This window comes from Hyla sarda, chromosome 3, assembly GCF_029499605.1.
Source record: "Hyla sarda isolate aHylSar1 chromosome 3, aHylSar1.hap1, whole genome shotgun sequence".
NCBI lineage: Eukaryota > Metazoa > Chordata > Amphibia > Anura > Hylidae > Hyla > Hyla sarda.
In genome coordinates this window covers 33,127,847-33,147,491 of record NC_079191.1, presented here as the reverse complement: position 1 = coordinate 33,147,491, position 19,645 = coordinate 33,127,847, and the positions used below count along the sequence as shown (strand labels likewise).

The following is a 19,645-nucleotide window of genomic DNA, read 5'->3' as shown; positions in this document are numbered from 1 at the left end:
TACCCTATGTGATAATGAAACATTTGGGGTAACACTATCAATATAGTGCGAAAAATTAAAATTTTTACTTTTACGGCCCACTGTTCAAAAAACCTGTGAGGTGTAAGTATTCACTGTAACCCTTGTTACATTCCTTGAGGGTTGTAGTTTCCAAAAATGTGTCACATGTGGGGGGTTTCTGCTGTTCCTGCATCATGGGAGGTTTGTAAATGCACATGACCCCCGACTTCAATTTCACCAAAATTCTATCTCCAAAAGTCCAATGGCCCTCCTTCTGTTCTGAGACCTGTAGTGCGCCAGCAGAGCACTTAAAATCCACATATGGGCCATTTTTTTCATCGGGAGAAATTGGGCTTCAAATTTTGGGGTCCATTTTTGCCTATTACTCTATGTAAAAATAAATAATTTGGAGTAACACCATCATTTCAGTTTTAAAAATCAAATTTTTCATTTTCTCGCCCAAGTTCAATGCAAACCCATCAAACACCTGTGAGGTGTTAAGGCTCAATATACGCCTTGTTACGTTCCTAGAGGGGTGCAGTTTCCCAAATAGTATGCCATGTGGAGTATTTTTTTTTTTTTTTTTGCTGTTCTGGCACCATGGGAGCTTCCTAAATGCAACCTGGCCCCAAAAACCATGATAGCAAAATTCACTCTCCAAAATCTCACAGTTGCTCTTTCCCTTTTGAGCCATGTTGTGAACCCGCAGAGCACTTTATGACAATATATGAGGTATTTTATTACTCAAGAGAAACTGTGCTAGACATATTGGGTGGGGGGGGGGGTTAGGAGGGGTTCTCCTTACACCACTTTTAAAAATGAAAAAAAAAAAGGGGGGGTACAAGAACATGTTAGTGTAAAAAATTTAAATTTTTCTACTCCAATTTGCTGCTTTGTGAAACGCCTAAAGGGTTAACAAACTTTCTGAATATCATTTTGAATACATTGAGGGAGGAAGTTTCTATAATGGGGTTATTTATGGGGTATTTCTCACAGAAAGGCCTCTCAAATCCACTTCAAACTTAACTGGTCTGTGAAAAATTCAGAATTTGAAATTTTTGTGAAAATTTTAGAAAATTGCTGCTATACTATGAAGCCCTCTAATGTCTTCAAAATGTAAAAACATGTCAACTTTATGATGCCAACATAAAGTAGACATATTGTATTTGGGAATCAATATATCATTTATTTGGAATGTCCATTTTCCTTACAAGCAGAGAGCTTCAAATTCGAAAGATAAGTACATTTTTGCCGAAGTATTCCTCTAACTCATGTTGTATCAGTTCTCTGGAATGTCATAACCCAGATTGCAAGCAATGCAATGCTTTATAGACGGGCCTGTCACATTTTATAAACTGACTTTTCAGATTCTTCAGAATCTCATCCCTCATCTCATTCAACACTTTCCCCTATACCCTCTGTACCCTAATGCAGAGGCCCCCATCCCAGTTCTCAAGACCACCAACAATCCAGGATGGGAATTTTTTCCTGTTTCATTCTAATGGAGAAACTGAAAAAAGAAAACGGAATATTGATGGCCTTGAGGACTGGGCCGGGGACCACTGCCCTAATGCCCTTTGTTTTGTCGGGTGAGGGTAATGTGCAATTAACCTTTTCTTGATGCCAGGGAGTGGTTAACCTATACATCACCCAAGGTTGAGCCAGCTTCTCCTGGGCCGGGCACGGGGTAATAAGTACTGCGACGCAAGGTTACGGAAAAACTGACTTTACTGAGGCAAGATAGATGGTAAAATCTGTTACAGCTCAGATTGGTATAAAGAGAGGTGCAGGGTGAACCTTGGAAGCTTATTGGCTTGCTGGGACTTACAGTTGATTGTGCTGTGTATGACTGACTTGCTGTGTGGCAACCCATGCTTGACTTTAGTGACTGTATGACTGACTTGAATTAATCCTGGGACTTTAGTGCTTACCGCTAGGCTTGACAGTCACCTGGGCACTGAGGTTATTCTTTAGCAGATGCGTGGTTGCAGGATTAGACTTGAGGCCTCTTCAGATCACCTCACAGACTCACTTCAGACTTATCCAAACTGTACCTCAGCTAGCACAAGACTGCTCTGCAGAACTGATCTCCTACCACACTATATAAGGAGCAGATTTGGAGCATTCCCATTGGGCAGATAAGTCACATGGTTCACCTCTTGCACACTCCCCTAAGAAAAAAGTCTCTAAGTACAGGACTTAAAGCAACAGGTATACAATACATGACAAGACATTACCCATAGTGTAATATTGAGGTATATAAAGTCCTGAGTAATGTGGGCCCAAGATGGATACTGAAGGCAACATCTGCCACACAGGATGCGCAGTATACTATATTCTGTACTGGGTCACCACACCTTCATATCTGTACATACACATACTGGCTGGTGACTGGTTTGTGCAGCATTATGGTAAATGGGTAAACCTCCCGCCACCACAAGGAGGGACATGCCCCCTTCCACCACACACCAATCACCTCCCGCCACCACAAGGAGGGACATGCCCCCTTCCACCACACACCAATCACCTCCTGCCACCACAAGGAGGGACATGCCCCCTCCCACCACACACCAATCACCTCCCGCCACCACAAGGAGGGACACGCCCCTTTCCCCTGAGAGAATTTCTAACACTGCGAGCTAATGAAAAGCAGGATTTTGTATAATAAATATAGGTGATAGAGTCATAAAAATGTACATGGTCAGGATTAGGTACTGAGTAACATATATATATATTTTGTAGGATCTGACACGTACGCTTTAACTTATACCAATCCTCATGCATTATAAGCTATTGTGTGCAGGGTCTTCACTGCTCTTGTGTCACCCCCATTCCCTATATTATAGGCTCCTGTGAGCAGGATCATATGTTTCTATTTTAGTTGTTTATTAGTTTGTTACTCTGTTATGAATGTCTGTAAATGTCATCTCTATATTTGGAATATGTTAGGGATATATAAATAATATAAAATTGTATAGACAAGATCTGTTTGCATTAATATTTATTGCTTAAACATAAGGAAAAAGATCCAAAAGTTGATAAAAGCTTATGTTTATAAATTATGTTATATAAATAATTATAATAATAATATAGACAAAAATTTAGGCTTAGTTTACTTTCTTACTTGTTGCTTAAATATATAACGGAAAAAAACACCCCCCAAAACATAAAAGTCAATCCATATATATTTCCTCATATTCAGTAATAGCTGACCATAGGGCTGACACATGTGCAGCCCACTGTGACCACCACAGTCTCCAGTCTATAGGAGAAGCTGCAGCTTTTCTGCTCCCGTCGTAGGACCATCATCTCCTGCTGGACGGGGGAGGAGATCAGGTCTGGATTCTCGTTGCCATCAGCGTCTACACAAGCAAAAGTGACACAATCGGCCTCGGAGATCACAAAGGGGAATCTGTTGGGATCTGTGTTGAGGCTGAAAAGAAAAGTGGAAACCATGAGAGAAAATATATGCTGCATAAAGCCGCCCTATTGTTCCTTAGGCAGCTGTAGATGTATAGAAGATGTGACACAAACAGAAATGTACTGTGGACCCTGTGGATTTGGGGTGTTTTTCCTGTCCTCTGCTAGTATCCAAAATTGGTCCATTTATTCTGAGCCCAAGTAACTTCTCCTTCACCTAAAAAAACTGCAGCTACATCAGCAGAGACCCTCTGTGTACCAAGGAACCTGATGGGTAAGTTGTCGGACTTGTTTACACTTTTGAACTATTTTGATGGTGTTTTGAACTATTTTGTATTGTTTGTATTGTTCCTGTGATGTTGTTATATCCTGTTCCTGGCCTATGCGCTTTACATTGGGAACTTTGTGAGAGGGGATCTTCCTCCCTAGAGGAGTCTAGGCTATAATGTGGAAGAGAGTTAGGACCCTATTAGATGATTTGATCTGTGCTGTTCGATCATGTAGATCAACGCTCATTTACAGCTTGAATGTTGGGCCTATTACATGGGGAGATGTGCGGCCAAAATCTGATGATTTTTTTTATGTGTCAAATACATGTGTTCACTCCCAGATGATTATGGGCCTATTTGGCCCATAATATTCCTGTGTAATAACTTAAGGCCCTTGCTTTGGACTGAATAGTTGCTGCTGAATAAGAATTTTATCTGGGTAAACAAATTCTAGTCCAATTCCTGAGGGGCAGTGAGGAGAAGAGTGAGGAGAAGAGTGAGGAGACTGTGAGAATAGGTGAACACAGACCCCATAGCTATTTTGGGACTTCTCAGGCCAGGCAAAAATACCTCATGGCTGCCAACATACTATTTATTTAGTGGACCTGCACCTCACAGTGGGCATCAAAGTCATCAAACGGTCATAGTGGAGAAAAGCTTTGTGGACAACTAATCTGTTTTGCAGGCTTTCCGCTTGATCCTGCCGATAAGTAGTAGGCGGGATCAAGCAAAAATCCGACAAAACAGATTTGTTGCCCACGAGCTCCACGGGGCTCTCAGTTCTCTTTTCCTCCACTGCGACCTGTTTGATGACTTGAGAAAAGAAATAAAGTTTCTACTATTTTGCAACTAAAGGGTGAGTGCTGCACTATAATTCTTCTCTATAACCCTTTCCATTACTTTGTTATCTAGCAGATCTGCATCACTAACACCAAGGGCACAACACATACCAGCCAGCTGGACACCTGACCCAGGACTATTACCAACTATAACACTATTTGTGTTGCCCTCACTTCACCGCACTCGCCTAAGGAGGGCACAAATATCCTGTGGATTCCTTTTGCTAAGTGTTGTCTGATTTATGTTTTGCTTATTTTTATTTTCAAGCCCCACATTAAGTGGAAGGGGACTGGGATCTAAGACCCCCTAGGGTCAAGGCTGAAGTGCTGGTTCTCAAAAATATTATAGAATATATATGTAATCTTGGATACGCTTTGTTGACTAAAGAGTTCTATAGCAAAAGTTAAGACAAAACTGTATCACTATCCAACACTGCTAGTAATGGGGTAAGTACATTACCGGTAGTCCCAGGGTGATAGAGAGCGGGTATGAACGTCCTCCATCTCCACCAAACTATCCAGGTAACTGGTGTCAATGAAACTGGTGTCCACTATCATAGAGGTTGGCAGGCGCCGATTCCTTCTTCCAGGACATCTCCCTCTGGCCTCAAGGTCGAGCTCTTCATCCCTAGATCCTTCCTGAATATCAACATGGGACAAATACTCATCTGGTAGAATGGCCGAAGAGCAAAAGGACACCAGGAAAGTCACCTGAGGAACGGTAAAGGCGAGAGAACTTGGAGAATAATTCCCATCATCCAAAACAGGTAAAAGGCAGCAAGTTTACTCGTGTGCATGATGTTTGCCTCAACAAGAACAAATCCATAGTTTTAAGGTTCTAAATTGTACTCATTTTACATCCTGCTTCTTTCAGGAAATGTAATTCATCATGTCTATTACATGTGTAGGTGACTGTCTTACCTAGTCCTAGTATTAGCTGTGAAGTGGACTCATTTGTCTAGAGCAGTGGTCTTCAAACTGATGACCTCCATATATTGCAAAACTACAACTCTTAGCAGGACTATATAATACTTAACTACAGTGTGTATAACAGTTGTTTGTTTTGTAAAACAACACTAAAGCATATCAAAGCATTCAAGTTTGAGCGCAAACTCCTAGCGGGAAACTCACTGTAAACTCGTCAGTACGAATGTACCCTAAAAAAACTACACTACCACGTAATAAAGGGTAAAACACTACATATACACCCCTTACACTGCCCCCCCCCCAATAAAAAAAAAAAAACGTATTGTATGGCAGTGTTTCCAAAACAGATCCTCCAGCTGTTGCAAAACAACAACTCCCAGCATTTCTGGACAGCCACTGACTGTCCAGGCAAGCTGGGAGTTTAGCAACAGCTGGAGGCACCCTGTTTGGGAATCACTGGCGTAGAATACCCCTATGTCCACCCCTATGCAATCCCTAATTTAGTCCTCAAATGCGCATGGTGCTCTCTCACTTCGGAGCCCTGTCGTATCTCAAGGAAACAGTTTAGGGCCACATATGGGGTATTTCTGTTACAAATGTGTTACAAATTTTGGGGTCTTTTTCTCCTTTTACCCCTTATGAAAAGGAAAAGTTGGGGTCTACATCAGCCGGTTAGTGTAAAAAAATGTTTTCTTTACACTAACATGCTGGTGTTGCCCCATACTTTTTATTTTCACAAGAGGTAAAAGGAAAAAAAGACCCCCAAAAATTGTAACGCAATTTCTCCTGAGTACGGAAATACCCCATATGTGGGTGTAAAATGCTCTGCGGGGGCACAACAAGGCTCAGGAGTGAGAGCGCACTATGTACATGTTACGATTCAGCAGGCTGGATGTGGATCCTCTGTGTCAGCGAGGGATTGGCGTGGACCGTACCGGTGGACCGGTTCTAGGGTTGCTACTGGTTTTCACCAGAGCCCGCCGCAAAGCGGGATGGTCTTGCTGCGGCGGTAGCAACCAGGTCGTATCCATCGGCAACGGCTCAACCTCGCTGACTGCTGAGAAGGCGTGGGACAGAAGGACTAGACAGAGGCAAGGTCAGACGTAGCAGAAGGTCGGGGCAGGCGGCAAGGTTCGTAGTCAATGTGGATAGCAGAAGATCTGGGACACAGGCTTTGGACAACACTAAACGCTTTCACTGGCACAAGGCAACAAGATCCAGCAAGGGAGTGCAGGGGAAGTGAGGTAATATAGACAGGGAGCAGGAGGAAGCTAATAGGCTGATTGGGCCAGGCACCAATCATTGGTGCACTGGCCCTTTAAATCTTAGAGAGCTGGTGCGTGCCCTAGAGAGCGGAGCGGTGCGTGCCAGAACATGACAACCGGGGACCGGGACGGGTAAGTGACTTGGGATGCGATTCGCGAGTGGGCGCGTCCCGCTATGCGAATCGCATCCTCGCCGGCAATGTCAGTGCAGCGCTCCCGGTCAGCGGGTCTGACCGGGGCGCTGCAGAGAGAGAGACGCCGCGAGCGCTCCGGGGAGGAGCAGGAACCCGGAGCGCTCGGCGTAACAGTACCCCCCCCCCCCTTAGGTCTCCCCCTCTTTTTGTCTCCTTGTCCCTTCAAAAGAGACGAGAACATAGGGGACGCCTCTTGAGTCTCCTTCTGAAAAAAGAAGTCCTGGGTAGATTGCAAAGGATACTGTGAGAGAGGTGCCCAGAGATCTAAGTCTTTTTCCTGGCGGAGCTCCTGGTGTCTCTCAGAAAAACGCATGTCAATGTGGGTGGCCAAATGGATAAGTTCTTGCAGGTTGGCAGGAATCTCTCGTGCGGCCAGCACATCCTTAATGTTACTGGATAGGCCTTTTTTAAAGGTCGCGCAGAGAGCCTCGTTATTCCAGAATAATTCGGAGGCGCGAGTACAAAATTGGATGGCATACTCGCCTACTGAAGAATTACCCTGGACCAGGTTCAGCAGGGCAGTCTCGGCAGAAGAAGCTCGGGCTGGTTCTTCGAAGACACTAAGGACTTCAGCGAAGAAGGACTGGACTGTGGCAGGATCATTGCGGTCCCAGAGCGGTGTGGCCCAAGACAAGGCCTTTCCAGAAAGAAGACTCACTACGAACGCCACCTTAGACCATTCTGTAGGAAATTGGTCCGACAACATCTCCATATGTAGGGAACATTGAGACAAGAAGCCACGGCAGAGTCTAGAGTCCCCATCTAATGTGTCCGGCAGGGACAAGCGGAGGCTAGGAGCGGCCAGTCGCTGAGGAGGAGGTGCAGGAGCTGGCGGAGGAGATGGTTGCTGCTGTAGCAGTGGCAGAAGTTGCTGTAACGTGGCGGTCAATTGCGACAGCTGCTGTCCTTGTTGGGCAATTTGCTGCGATTGCTGAGCGACCACCGTGGATAGGTCAGCGAGATTTGGCAGCGGCACCTCAGCGGGATCCATGGCCGGATCTACTGTTACGATTCGGCAGGCTGGATGTGGATTCTCTGTGTCAGCGAGGGATTGGCGTGGACCGTGTCGGTGGACCGGTTCTAGGGTTGCTACTGGTTTTCATCAGAGCCCGCCGCAAAGCGGGATGGTCTTGCTGCGGCGGTAGCAACCAGGTTGTATCCACCGGCAATGGCTCAACCTCGCTGACTGCTGAGAAGGCGTGGGACAGAAGGACTAGACAGAGGCAAGGTCAGACGTAGCAGAAGGTCGGGGCAGGCGGCAAGGTTCGTAGTCAATGTGGATAGCAGAAGATCTGGAACACAGGCTTTGGACAACACTAAACGCTTTCACTGGCACAAGGCAACAAGATCGGGCAAGGGAGTGCAGGGGAAGTGAGGTAATATAGACAGGGAGCAGGTGGAAGCTAATAGGCTGATTGGGCCAGGCACCAATCATTGGTGCACTGGCCCTTTAAATCTTAGAGAGCTGGCGCGCACGCCCTAGAGAGCGGAGCTGCGCGCGCCAGAACATGACAGCCAGGTACCGGGACGGGTAAGTGACTTGGGATGCGATTCGCTAGCGGGCGCGTCCCGCTATGCGAATCGCATCCCCGCCGGCAATGTCAGTGCAGCGCTCCCGGTCAGCGGGTCTGACCGGGGCGCTGCAGAGAGAGAGACGCCGCGAGCGCTCCGGGGAGGAGCAGGGACCCGGAGCGCTCGGCGTAACAGTACATTTGAAGCCTAAATTGGTGATTTGCACAGGGGTGGCTGATATTACAGCGGTTCTGACATAAACACAAAAAAATAGATACCCACATGTGACCCCATTTTGGAAACGACACCCCTCACGGAACGTAACAAGGGGTATAGTGAGCCTTAACACCCCACAGGTGTTTGACAAATTTTCCTTAAAGTTGGATGGGAAAATGAAGAAAACATTTTTTTTTCACTAAAATGCTGGTGTTACCCTAAATTTTTCATTTTCACAAGGGAAAATAGGAAAAAAGCCCCCCAAAATTTATAACCCCATTTCATCTGAGTAAGAAAATACCCCATATGTGGATGTAAAGTGCTCTGCGGGTAAACTACAATGCTCAGAAGAGAAGGAGCGCCATTGGTATTTTGGAGAGAAATTTTGTCCGGAATTGAAGGCCACTTGTGTTTACAAAGCCCCCATAGTGCCAGAACAATGGACCACCCCCATATGTGACCCCATTTTGGAAACTACACCCCTCATATAATGTAATAAGGGGTGCAGTGAGCATTTACGCCCCACAGGTGTCTGACAGATTTTTGGAACAGTGGTCCGTGAAAATAAAAAATTAAATTTTTCATTTGCACAGCCCACTGTTCCAAAGATCTGTCAAACACCAGTGGAGTTTAAATGCTCACTGCACCCCTTATTACATTCTGTGAGGGGTGTAGTTTCCAAAATGGGGTCACATATGGGGGGGGTCCACTGTCCTAGCACCACGGAGGGCTTTGTAAACGCACATGGCCCCTGACTTCTATTCCAACCAAATTCTCTCTCCATAAGCTCAATGGCGCTAATTCTCTTCTGAGCATTGTAGTGCGCCAGCAGAGCACTTGACGTCCACACATGGGGTATTTCCATACTCAGAAGAAATGGGGTTACAAATTTTGGGGGGAATTTTCTCCTATTACCCCATGTAGAAATGTAAAATTTTGGGAAAGACCAGCATTTTAGTGAGAAAAAAATATAAATTAATTTACACATCCAATTTTAACTAAAAGTTGTCAAACACCTGTGGGGTGTTAAGGCTCACTGGACCCCTTGTTACATTCCTTGAGGGGTTTAGTTTCCCAAATAGTATGCCATGTGGGGGTTTACTTGCTGTTCTGGCACATAGGGTCTTCTTAAATGTGACATGCCCCCAAAAACCATTTCAGAAAAACTCACTCTCCAAAATCCTATTGTCGCTCCTTCCCTTCTGAGCCCTCTAGTGCACCCGCCGAACACTTCACATATACATATGAGGTATTTCCTTACTAAAGAGAAATTGGGTTACAAATTTTAGGAAGATTTTTCTCCTTTTACCCCTTGTAAAAATTCAAAAACTAGGTCTACAAGAACATGCGAGTGTAAAAAATGAAGATTTTGAATTTTCTCCTTCACTTTGCTGCTATTCCTGTGAAACACCTAAAGGGTTAACACACTTACTGAATATAATTTTGAATACTTTGAGGGCTGCAGTTTTTATAATGGGGTCTTTTATGGGGTATTTCTAATAAGAAGGCCCTTCAAATCCACTTCAAAACTGAACTGGTCCCTGAAAAATTCCGATTTAGAAAATTTTGTGAAAAATTGGAAAATTGCTGCTGAACTCTGAAGCCCTCTGATGTCTTCCAAAAGTAAAAACATGTCAACTTTATGATGCAAACATAAAGTAGACATGTTGTATATGTGAATCAATATATAATTTATTTGGGATATCCATTTTCCTTATAAGCAGAGAGTTTCAAAGTAAAAAAAAAAAAGCTAAAATTTTCAAATTTTTCATCAAATTTTGGAATTTTTCACCAAGAAATTATGCAAGTATCGACGAAATTTTACCACTAACATAAAGTAGAATATGTCTCGAAAAAACAATCTCGGAATCAGAATGAAAGGTAAAAGCATCCCAGAGTTATTAATGCTTAAAGTGACAGTGGTCAGATTTGCAAAAATGGCCGGGTCCTTAAGGTGAAAATGAGCTGCGTCCTTAAGGGGTTAACCCCTTAACGACGCAGGACATATATTTACGTCCTGCGCCGGCGCCCGCGATATGAAGCGGGATCGTGCCACGATCCTGCATCATATCGCGTCGGTCCCGGCGCTCATCAACGGCTGTGACCCGCGGCTAATACCACCCATCGCCGATCGCGGCGATGTGCGGTATTAACCCTTTAGAAGCGGCGGTCAAAGCTGACCGCCGCTTCTAAAGTGAAACTGAAAGTGACCCGGCTGCTCAGTCGGGCTGTTCGGGACCGCCGCGGCGTCCCGAACAGCTGATCGGACACCGGGAGGGCCCTTACCTGCCTCCTCGGTGTCCGATCGACGAATAACTGCTCCGTGCCCGAGATCCAGGCAGGAGCAGTCAAGCGCCGATAATGCTGATCACAGGTGTGTTAATACATGCCAGTGATCAGCATAGGAGATCAGTGTGTGCAGTGTTATAGGTCCCTATGGGACCTATAACACTGCAAAAAAAAAGTAAAAAAAAGTGTTAATAAAGGTCATTTAACCCCTTCCCTAATAAAAGTTTGAATCACCCCCCTTTTCCCATAAAAAAAATAAAACAGTGTAAAAAAATAAATAAATAAACATATGTGGTATTGCGCGTGCGTAAATGTCCAAACTATAAAAATATATCATTAATTAAACCGCACGGTCATTGGCGTACGCGCAAAAAAATTCAAAAGTCCAAAAAAGCGTATTTTGGTCACTTTTTATACCATTAAAAAAATGAATAAAAAGTGATCAAAAAGTCCGATCAAAACAAAAATCATACCAATAAAAACTTCAGATCACGGCGCAAAAAATGAGTCCTCATACCGCCCTTTACGTGGAAAAATAAAAAAGTTATAGGGGTCAGAAGATGACATTTTTAAACGTATAAATTTTTCAGCATGTGGTTATGATTTTTTCCAGAAGTACGACAAAATCAAACCTATATAAGTAGGGTATCATTTTAACCGTATGGACCTACAGAATAATGATAAGGTGTCATTTTTACTGAAATATGCACTGCGTAGAAACGGAAGCCCCCAAAAGTTACAAAATGGCGTTTTTTTTTTATTTTGTTGCACAATGATTTTTTTTTCCGTTTCGCCGTGCATTTTTGGGTAAAATGACTAATGTCACTGCAAAGTAGAATTGGCGATGCAAAAAATAAGCCATAATATGGATTTTTAGGTGGAAAATTTAAAGGGTTATGATTTTTAAACGGTAAGGAGGAAAAAACGGAAGTGCAAAAACGGAAAAACCCTGAGTCCTTAAGGGGTTAAAGTGGTATTCCAGGAAAAAAAATTTTTTTAAATATATATCAACTGGCTCCAGAAAGTTAAACAGAATTGTAAATTACTTCTATTAAAAAATCTTAATCCTTTCACATTTTATGAGCTGCTGAAGTTGAGTTATTCTTTTCTAGGTTCTTTCGGATGACACCTGTCGGGAGCTGTCCAGAGTTGGAGCAAATTTCCCATAGCAAACCTCTTATGCTCCAGACAGTTCCTGAGACAGACAGAGATGTCAGCAGAGAGCACTGTGGTCAGACAGAAAAGAACAACTCAACTTCAGCAGCTGATAACTAATGGAAGGATTAATGTTTTTTAATAGAAGTAATTTACAAATCTGTTTAACTTTCTGGAACCAGTTGATTAAAAAAAAAGTTTTTTCCTTGAATACCCCTTTAAATCTGGCATCCAACACGCCTAGCAGATACTTTATTTAGAGTTACTAAGCAGATGTAGGTGAAGTACAGTGAAACCTCTTCAATATGACCACCCAAATTGCACAAAAAAAGTCTTCTCAGAGAATGCAAACAAACAGTAGAACTGAAATATCTGGTCCGGATAAGGGGGGGGGGGGGGGGGGTCCTCAATCTTCTGGAGATGTTTCACTATAAATTAAGAAATATTTTTCTGACTTTTGGGATGGACTGACTGTTGGTTTCTGGATTAAAGCCATTTTCCTATAATTATCCTCAATACAATATTGTAAAATAGAGACTTTTATACTCACAAGTATCAGGTATATTGTACGGTCCATTCTGCTCCTCCTGCTGGGGGCGCTGTCTGCTGTGGTGGATCTTCTGCTCTGATTCTTGGACCCCAGTCCCTCTCTCTATTTATCTCGGTTGTTGCTCCGGGTGGAGTCTTTATCCCAGGAAACATAGTTTTCCAAAGAGTTTCTGTATATTCCAGTGTCTGTGACCATTGTGTGGACTGTCCAACTCTGTCAGGTTGTGTCAGATAATAAGAGAAAGAAACCGGCGTCAGATCTCCAGAACTTCCCTAAAGAGGGGCCATAATTTATCTGAACTCTCAGCGGTTATCTCTGACCATAGAGATAGCAGCACACGGTAATGATTGCCATGACCTAGATTGTTTGTAATATAACTATATATCAATATCTCATCTTAATCTGATTCCTATACTCTTCCCCCTGTGCTCACTGCTGCCCCCTGTTTAAGTAATGTGATGTCTATGAGCTGCCAAGAGGAGAAGGATGGAAAATTCCAATAAATTTTCCATGAAGTTTTCCAATTACTTCCTCGACTAATAGAGGATTAATATTTTAATGATCTACTAACATTGCAGGGGTTATCCAGGAAGCAAAAATCAGGGATCATTTTTTCAAAGACCACTCCCTGTCTGTTTCCTACAGCCCCTTTCTCTGTGTGGGAGTGAGGATGAGCCCCAAGTGTCCCACAGAGCCACTATTCAAGCTTTTGTCAAGTGTGAGGGGCTACACTGGTGGTATAGGGGGAGATTTATCAAATCCTGTCCAGAGGAAAAGTTGCCCAGTTGCCCATAGCAACCAATCAGATCGCTTCTTTCATTTTAATCAAGGCCTCTGCAAAATGAAAGAAGCGATCTGATTGGTTGCTATGGGCAACTGGACAACTTTTCCTTTGCACAGGTTTTGATAAATCTCCCCCATATAGTCTATATCCCCTTGGGCGCTTCATAGTGACGGTGTCCTGGTGGTGGGGGGAAGGTGATTTTGTGCGTGTGGTGTAAACCAAGATACTGAAAGGGTGTTGCTGCATAATGGATAACTTTTACTGAACATCATTCACATGGCGGAGGCACCGATCTTTAACAGTTCCAATAAAAATGTGGTGTCCCAGCACCAAAGGCTGTCCTGTGGGCTAAAGATTTCCTGGGGCATCCTCCATTGTCTGACCCATTATAATGCGATATATCGATGTGTAATGTTATGTATTCATTTATGCACTGTACCTTTAAGGGATCGTGGCAGAGTGACCAGGTGACCCTGACACCCCAATGCGGGTCACCCAAACCTTGCCCTTATATAGTGTAGAGGGGGAGGAGAGTTTAGTTATGAGAACGCGTTGGAGAGTGTAATAGGAGTAAGGAATGGTGAATGTAAAAGTCTCCTTAGTCAGTCAGTCAAGTCTTTCAAATCAGCGTGTGCTGCTTATATTTTTAAAGCCTTGTTCAACAACAACTACAACTCCCAGCAAAGCGACAGGTTCCCCGTGTTCTACTCTGCCCATCCCTTTGCACAAGGGACTGTATTGTTTGAGATCTGCTACCTCCAGCAAAGTAAAGGCAGTTATCTGTAACCTTGCATGGTTGTATTCATTACCCCGTGCCTGGCCCAGGAGAAGCTATCTCAACTTTGTACCGCGTAGATTAACAGTGCCCTGGTGTCACAAACTGATCTATACACCCTGCACACAGTAGGTAGTAGTTGTCACCTCAAAAATAGTACCTGCTGTAGACTTTGGCAGATAATATATAGTACTAAACAACTTAACCCGTGTGGGGTATAGATGTGGACTTGAGCAGTTCCTGAGATGATACTGTAAATCCCTAAAAACTTTTTAAAACTCTATACCCCGGATTCCCCGTTGGGTGGAAAATTAGCACTTCTGCGGACATTTACTCCAGCCCCTCAGAAGGAGGCTCAGGATCAGTCAGCCGAGCGTGGAGAGGTAACCAGAATAAAAGGACCCAAAGGATGCAGATGGACATCCCCAAAATCCTGTCACATATGTATGGGGGCTGTTAGTATATAAAATCACAGAACATCTTCTACTTCTTATGAATATACAATCCTATTTGTTATTACAAGCTTTCACTTGGGTTTATGGCTTTCTTATCAGATAACCAGATAAGTAGTGTCCTCTTCTGGTTAATCAATAATGAAGGGATTCCATAGCAGAGATTTTCCTGACCTGTAGATTCTCCCAATGTTTCCTAATCATTTCCTAAAGACTAATATTATATTACAAAAATCCACCGAGCCTAAATATTAGACAGGATTATTTCAGAAAAGCCCAGAAACAACTGTGACCCTTATATAATGGGGCATGGAGTCCGGATCACAGTACAGTCCACCAGCAGAACCTCCCCAGAGCACATCTGTGAGAGCAATGGCCGCCCACTGGGGAACATCAATGGTAAGAGCTTCCAGATTTTAATGTCACATTATTATTTTATAAGGATAAATTGCTACAATTGGTCCAGTGATTTGTTTGCATTAAGCTGGGTGTCATATAATGTTCCTAGTCATGGCTGATTTGGGCTATAACAAAGACCCTTCATTTTTGGATACATACATGAGTCTTATAGATGCTAATAAAGGAGCATTATATAGAGTAAGCCTGCAGCATCTTATTGGTCTATCATTAACCCTTACTCATGGTGATACATCCATAATGACCTCCTCTATTACATAGAATGTATATATCTTCTCCTCAGGTTCTCTCCACATGGCTTCTTCTGAGCCTCAGCTCTTGTGTCCATGGAACAGGAGAGCAGATCCCTGGTACAGATGGGTGGGATGTCCCTCCAGTGTCCGGCGGAGATTGTCCATTCTCTCTGGGCACCACATTTCCACCACGTGTGAAGGTTGATATGAAGGTCGGCAGTAGGAGTTCTGCACATCTCATGACTGACAGTATGAAGAGCCGCTCAATGTCTCCATGGGAATATAGGTAAACATACAAGTTATCATAGATAATACAATAATATTTAATGTTGTGTATTATTCATGTGCACCCCTCAAGATTAAATATTATTACGTTTACTACTGTATTATTTACATCAGTACCACTACTACCATTATCATAGCCATTATATGTATTTCTACAATTATCTATCTATCTTTCTATTTATCTATCTGCCTAATTAGATGAGATAGATAGATATAAAATAGATTAACGCACACACCCACACACATATATATATATATATATTGGCCCAGTACAGCAGTTGCACCCCTGTACCCTTGCAGTCCTGTCCAGCGGGCTCTATTTAAGTGTCCCCTGAGTCCCCCCTTAATCTGTGTATCATAAATGGTTAATTATACCCTATGTTATCTATTGCATTGTCTGTATAAGGTATGTGCCTTTAAATCTTGTTACTAAGTCTTTTAACCAGGGAAGGTGTCAGTGACCAGATGACTTGTGGGTGACCTATAGGACCCCTCCAAAGCCTCCCCCATATAAACCCTGCCTCGTGCCTAGCCCTGGATCCAGTGGCCATAGCTCAGGTGATGCCGAGGTTAACCATGCCCTGGCGTCATGAATACATTGTAGACTGAATAAAGCTTTAGTGCCATTAATATAAACTTTGATATATCCTTGCCAGCCACCAGATCATTCTCTATAGACTAATGCAGCGAATAATTCAAAGGTGACATACAAATCCCTGCACAACTGAAAAAGTCTAAATCAGGTCACAACTTGTGACACCAAATATAAACAAAAACTATGCAGACATGCCTCTTTTATGGGAGCCGCATGGTCCCACATTTAATCACATAAATGATATAAACTAAAACATGTGCTATACAATAGAAAACATATAAAAACATACCAAAAAAGGTACTGATCCAGTCCAAGTTCAGGTTAGGATCCCCACCCGCTGGTCAAATTCCATGCTCTAAATATTGACCCTTTGACCAGGGGGCTGAAAAAGGCCACTCTGCTATGACCAGGGTATTTAATATGGAGAACTGGGGTAAGGAAATGCATTTTGTTCAATGTTGTGGCCCCTGATTTGTATAATTTCTGCTTCTCTCCTTCCACCAGCCCTAACGTGGACCATAACAGGTTCCCTGTGGTCATCAATGAGGCCAGATGTCTCCACCACGGCTGTATGGTCTCTGAGGGTAATGTGGACCTCAGCATGAACTCAGTCCCCATCAGACAGGAGGTCCTGGTCCTGCGTCGTGAGATGAGAGAATGTGTCCCCGTCTATAAGCTGGACAAGCAACTGGTCACCGTGGGCTGCACCTGTGTCCGACCCATCACCCACTACCTCAAATAAGAGGCGACTCTGTAATGGTACCTCCTAAGAAGTGTTACCTTGTTACCCATGGCGACCAATCAGAGGACACGTTTTATCTTCCTAATATCATTTAGAAATCAAAAGCAGAATTCAGATTGGTTGCTATTGGCAACAAGGATTTCAGGCCTACTGGGGACACTAAACGTTTTGCCCATAACAACCAATTAAATTCCAGCTATAAGTTCTCTAGCGACAGAATGGGTGAAATCTGGTTGTCATTTGCAACAGTTTCAATAACTTTTTTTGGTAATTACATTCTTGCAATGTGCAATAGTATTACAAAAATGTGTGTGAGATGGCGGCGTTTGTTCAGTTTTATAAGTTAAATATTTATTATTATTTATATGATGTATTTATGAAAATATTCTGAATATTTATCTGATTATTTATTACATAAAACCATTAAAAGTATTTATTTGTCAGCCTATGAGTGTATATAGTATATTAGTAGTATATAGTGGTGTTTGTTTTTTTTGTTTTTTTCTGACATGTCTCAGTGACCCCAGTGATTGCTCGTGTGAAGGGACCTTTCTGCTCTTCACAGCTATAGCAAGCAGTATACAGGATTATAATGGAAGTCTATGGAACGTTTGGCAATTCTGTGTGCCAGACATACCACAGACTTCCATTGTAACCATATATTGCTCACTTTACCTGTGCAGAGCAGAGATGAAGGGGCACAGCATGTTTATTTAGAAAAGATTTTACACAAGAGAATTTACTAGGCATTTTATGTCATGTTTGTAGCATACAAAATCAGGTGTTCCGGTATAAGAATAATCAGGTGTCCCGGTCAGATCCCTCCTACTAGCTCCCAGACCCCTCCCAGCTCCATCTGCTATCTCTATGGGATCAGGATATATAGTATTTATACACCTCCTCTCCCAGCTCTTTCTGTATACTGCTGCTCCTATCTCTATGGGTTCAGTATATATACTGTAGTAGTTATACATCTCCCCTCCAGCTCTATCTATATACTGCTACTGCTATTTCCAAGACATCAGTATATATAATAGTTATATACCTCCCCTACCAGCTCTATCTGTATACTACTGCTGCTATCTCTATGGGATTAGAATACATTATCATTAGACACCTCCCCTGAGGCTATGTTCACACAATGGCCCTAATTTACTAAGAATGGACTGTAGGTTTCTTTGTGGGTTTTAATTCCCTACAATTTATTTTCCACGATATTTACTAAGGTTTCCCTACGTTTTCCACTTTCCCTACACTTAGCTTTTTTTTACACATGCTCTAATCTGTAGGGTTTTCCTCAGCTCAAATCCACCAGCATGTAGTGATTATCTCAACAGCAGCAATGTGTAAACACAGTCTATAATGCAGTAAACATGTGTAAAAAATGCAGTAAAACTTATGCATGTGAACACAGCTTAACCTCTTGAAGATGCAGGGCGTATTCTGCATCCCCGATCCTTAAGGTCTCAGGGCGTACCTGTATGGACTGGACCGGGATGCCTGCTGAAATTATTCAACAGACATCCCAGCACATTGCCGAGGGGGGTCTTGAGAACCCCCCATATCGGCGATCGCCATAAATCACTGGTCAATTTAGACCGGTGATCTGCAGCGATTCCAGGTCATTGGGGTCACATGTGACCTAATGACCCGGAAAAGGAGGATTATCAGTGGTGTAATATACACCATCAATCATCTTCCGTACTGTCCTAGTAGGTGGCAGTATTGCCACCTCCAAAGGACAGCTGTGATTGGGCGGTCGTAGTGACCGCACCAATCACAGTATATGGGGAGGGGGTAGGAGAGCAGGAGCTCGTTCCTCTGCTCTGCTCAGCACCATTTTCTGTCTGGTGCTGAGCAGGATGGAGCCCCGTGCTGCATCTCCCCCCTCACAATCAAAAAAGTGACCCCTGTCACATTAGAGCTTAGGAACAGTTTAATTAGGCAGGGAAAGATCATTAGGGGTTAAAAAAAGAAATATATATATCTATATATCTATATATACAAGGATAAGTTAGCCAGCACTACTGATACCAAACTACTATATGGACCTGGCATACAGGTGCACGCTGCTAGGCTAAATATACAGCAATGTGATGCTGTATTCTCCTGTTGCTGTATATTTAGTCTAGCAGCGTGCACTTGTATGCTAGGTCCATATGGTAGTTTGGTATCAGTAGTGTTGGCTAACTTATCCTTGTTTGTGTTATACATACGGGGGAGTGGCTACCTCCATGTTGGCTCCTGCACCCCACCCACCTCTATTAGGTGTGTATAAGGTGCTGGACGTCCCAGACCTTGCAATGCCTGTTAAACTGATTGCACAGAGGCATATTCACAGTGTAGGGTCTGTCCCAATGAGGTCACCTTACCATGGTGGGATGGTCCAAACTATTTGGCCACAAAATTGTGAGCTAAGTACCTCACTTTTTCATCTTTTGCACTATAGCTGTATAGCATTTCATGTTTTATCTGTATCTTGGTGCTAGCAGTGTCCTGCGGTATTCTCCTGTTGCAATATATATATATATATATATATATATATATATATATATATACATATATAGAAAAAAGAGAAATGAAGCAGCACTCTCAAGCAAAACCAAATCTGTGGGTGCAGGCAAACTCAGGGACCCCGGTCCTGGGTCCAAAATGCGCAGAGGAAAAAAGGAAGCAGCTGCAGCACACTGGAGTATCCGAAATTGAAAAAATGTGTTATATTCCAG

The 19,645-nt window shown here is 43.2% G+C and overlaps 2 protein-coding genes across 4 annotated transcripts in view; one reads left to right on the top strand and one right to left on the bottom strand.

Annotated features, from left to right (window-relative positions):
* Positions 1 to 16,961, top strand: part of LOC130361253 (interleukin-17A-like) — a 31,257-nt gene extending 14,296 nt beyond the window's left edge. The window contains exons 1-3 of one of the 2 annotated variants that reach the window (XM_056564027.1): positions 14,964 to 15,046; positions 15,348 to 15,583; positions 16,682 to 16,961. In XM_056564027.1, coding sequence (XP_056420002.1) covers positions 15,020 to 15,046; positions 15,348 to 15,583; positions 16,682 to 16,919 — 501 coding nt within the window. In that variant the 5' untranslated portion in view covers positions 14,964 to 15,019 and the 3' untranslated portion in view covers positions 16,920 to 16,961. Of the gene's footprint in view, positions 1 to 3,500; positions 3,695 to 4,604; positions 15,047 to 15,347; positions 15,584 to 16,681 lie in introns of those variants that run through there. The other variant, XR_008890922.1, reaches the window with a different exon arrangement.
* On the bottom strand, positions 2,994 to 14,815 carry LOC130361250 (interleukin-17A-like). 2 transcript variants are annotated; one of them, XM_056564018.1, is made up of 4 exons: positions 13,860 to 14,815; positions 12,637 to 12,849; positions 4,989 to 5,239; positions 2,994 to 3,433 (listed from the first exon to the last, which is right to left on the bottom strand). In XM_056564018.1, exons 2-4 carry the CDS (start codon positions 12,661 to 12,663, stop codon positions 3,199 to 3,201), a joined length of 513 nt encoding a protein of 170 aa, XP_056419993.1. In that variant the 5' UTR covers positions 12,664 to 12,849; positions 13,860 to 14,815; the 3' UTR covers positions 2,994 to 3,198. The 2 variants fall into 2 exon arrangements, with proteins under 2 accessions (XP_056419993.1, XP_056419992.1); XM_056564017.1 differs by lacking the exon at positions 13,860 to 14,815 and adding an exon at positions 13,208 to 13,425.
* Positions 16,962 to 19,645: the final 2,684 nt, after the last annotated feature.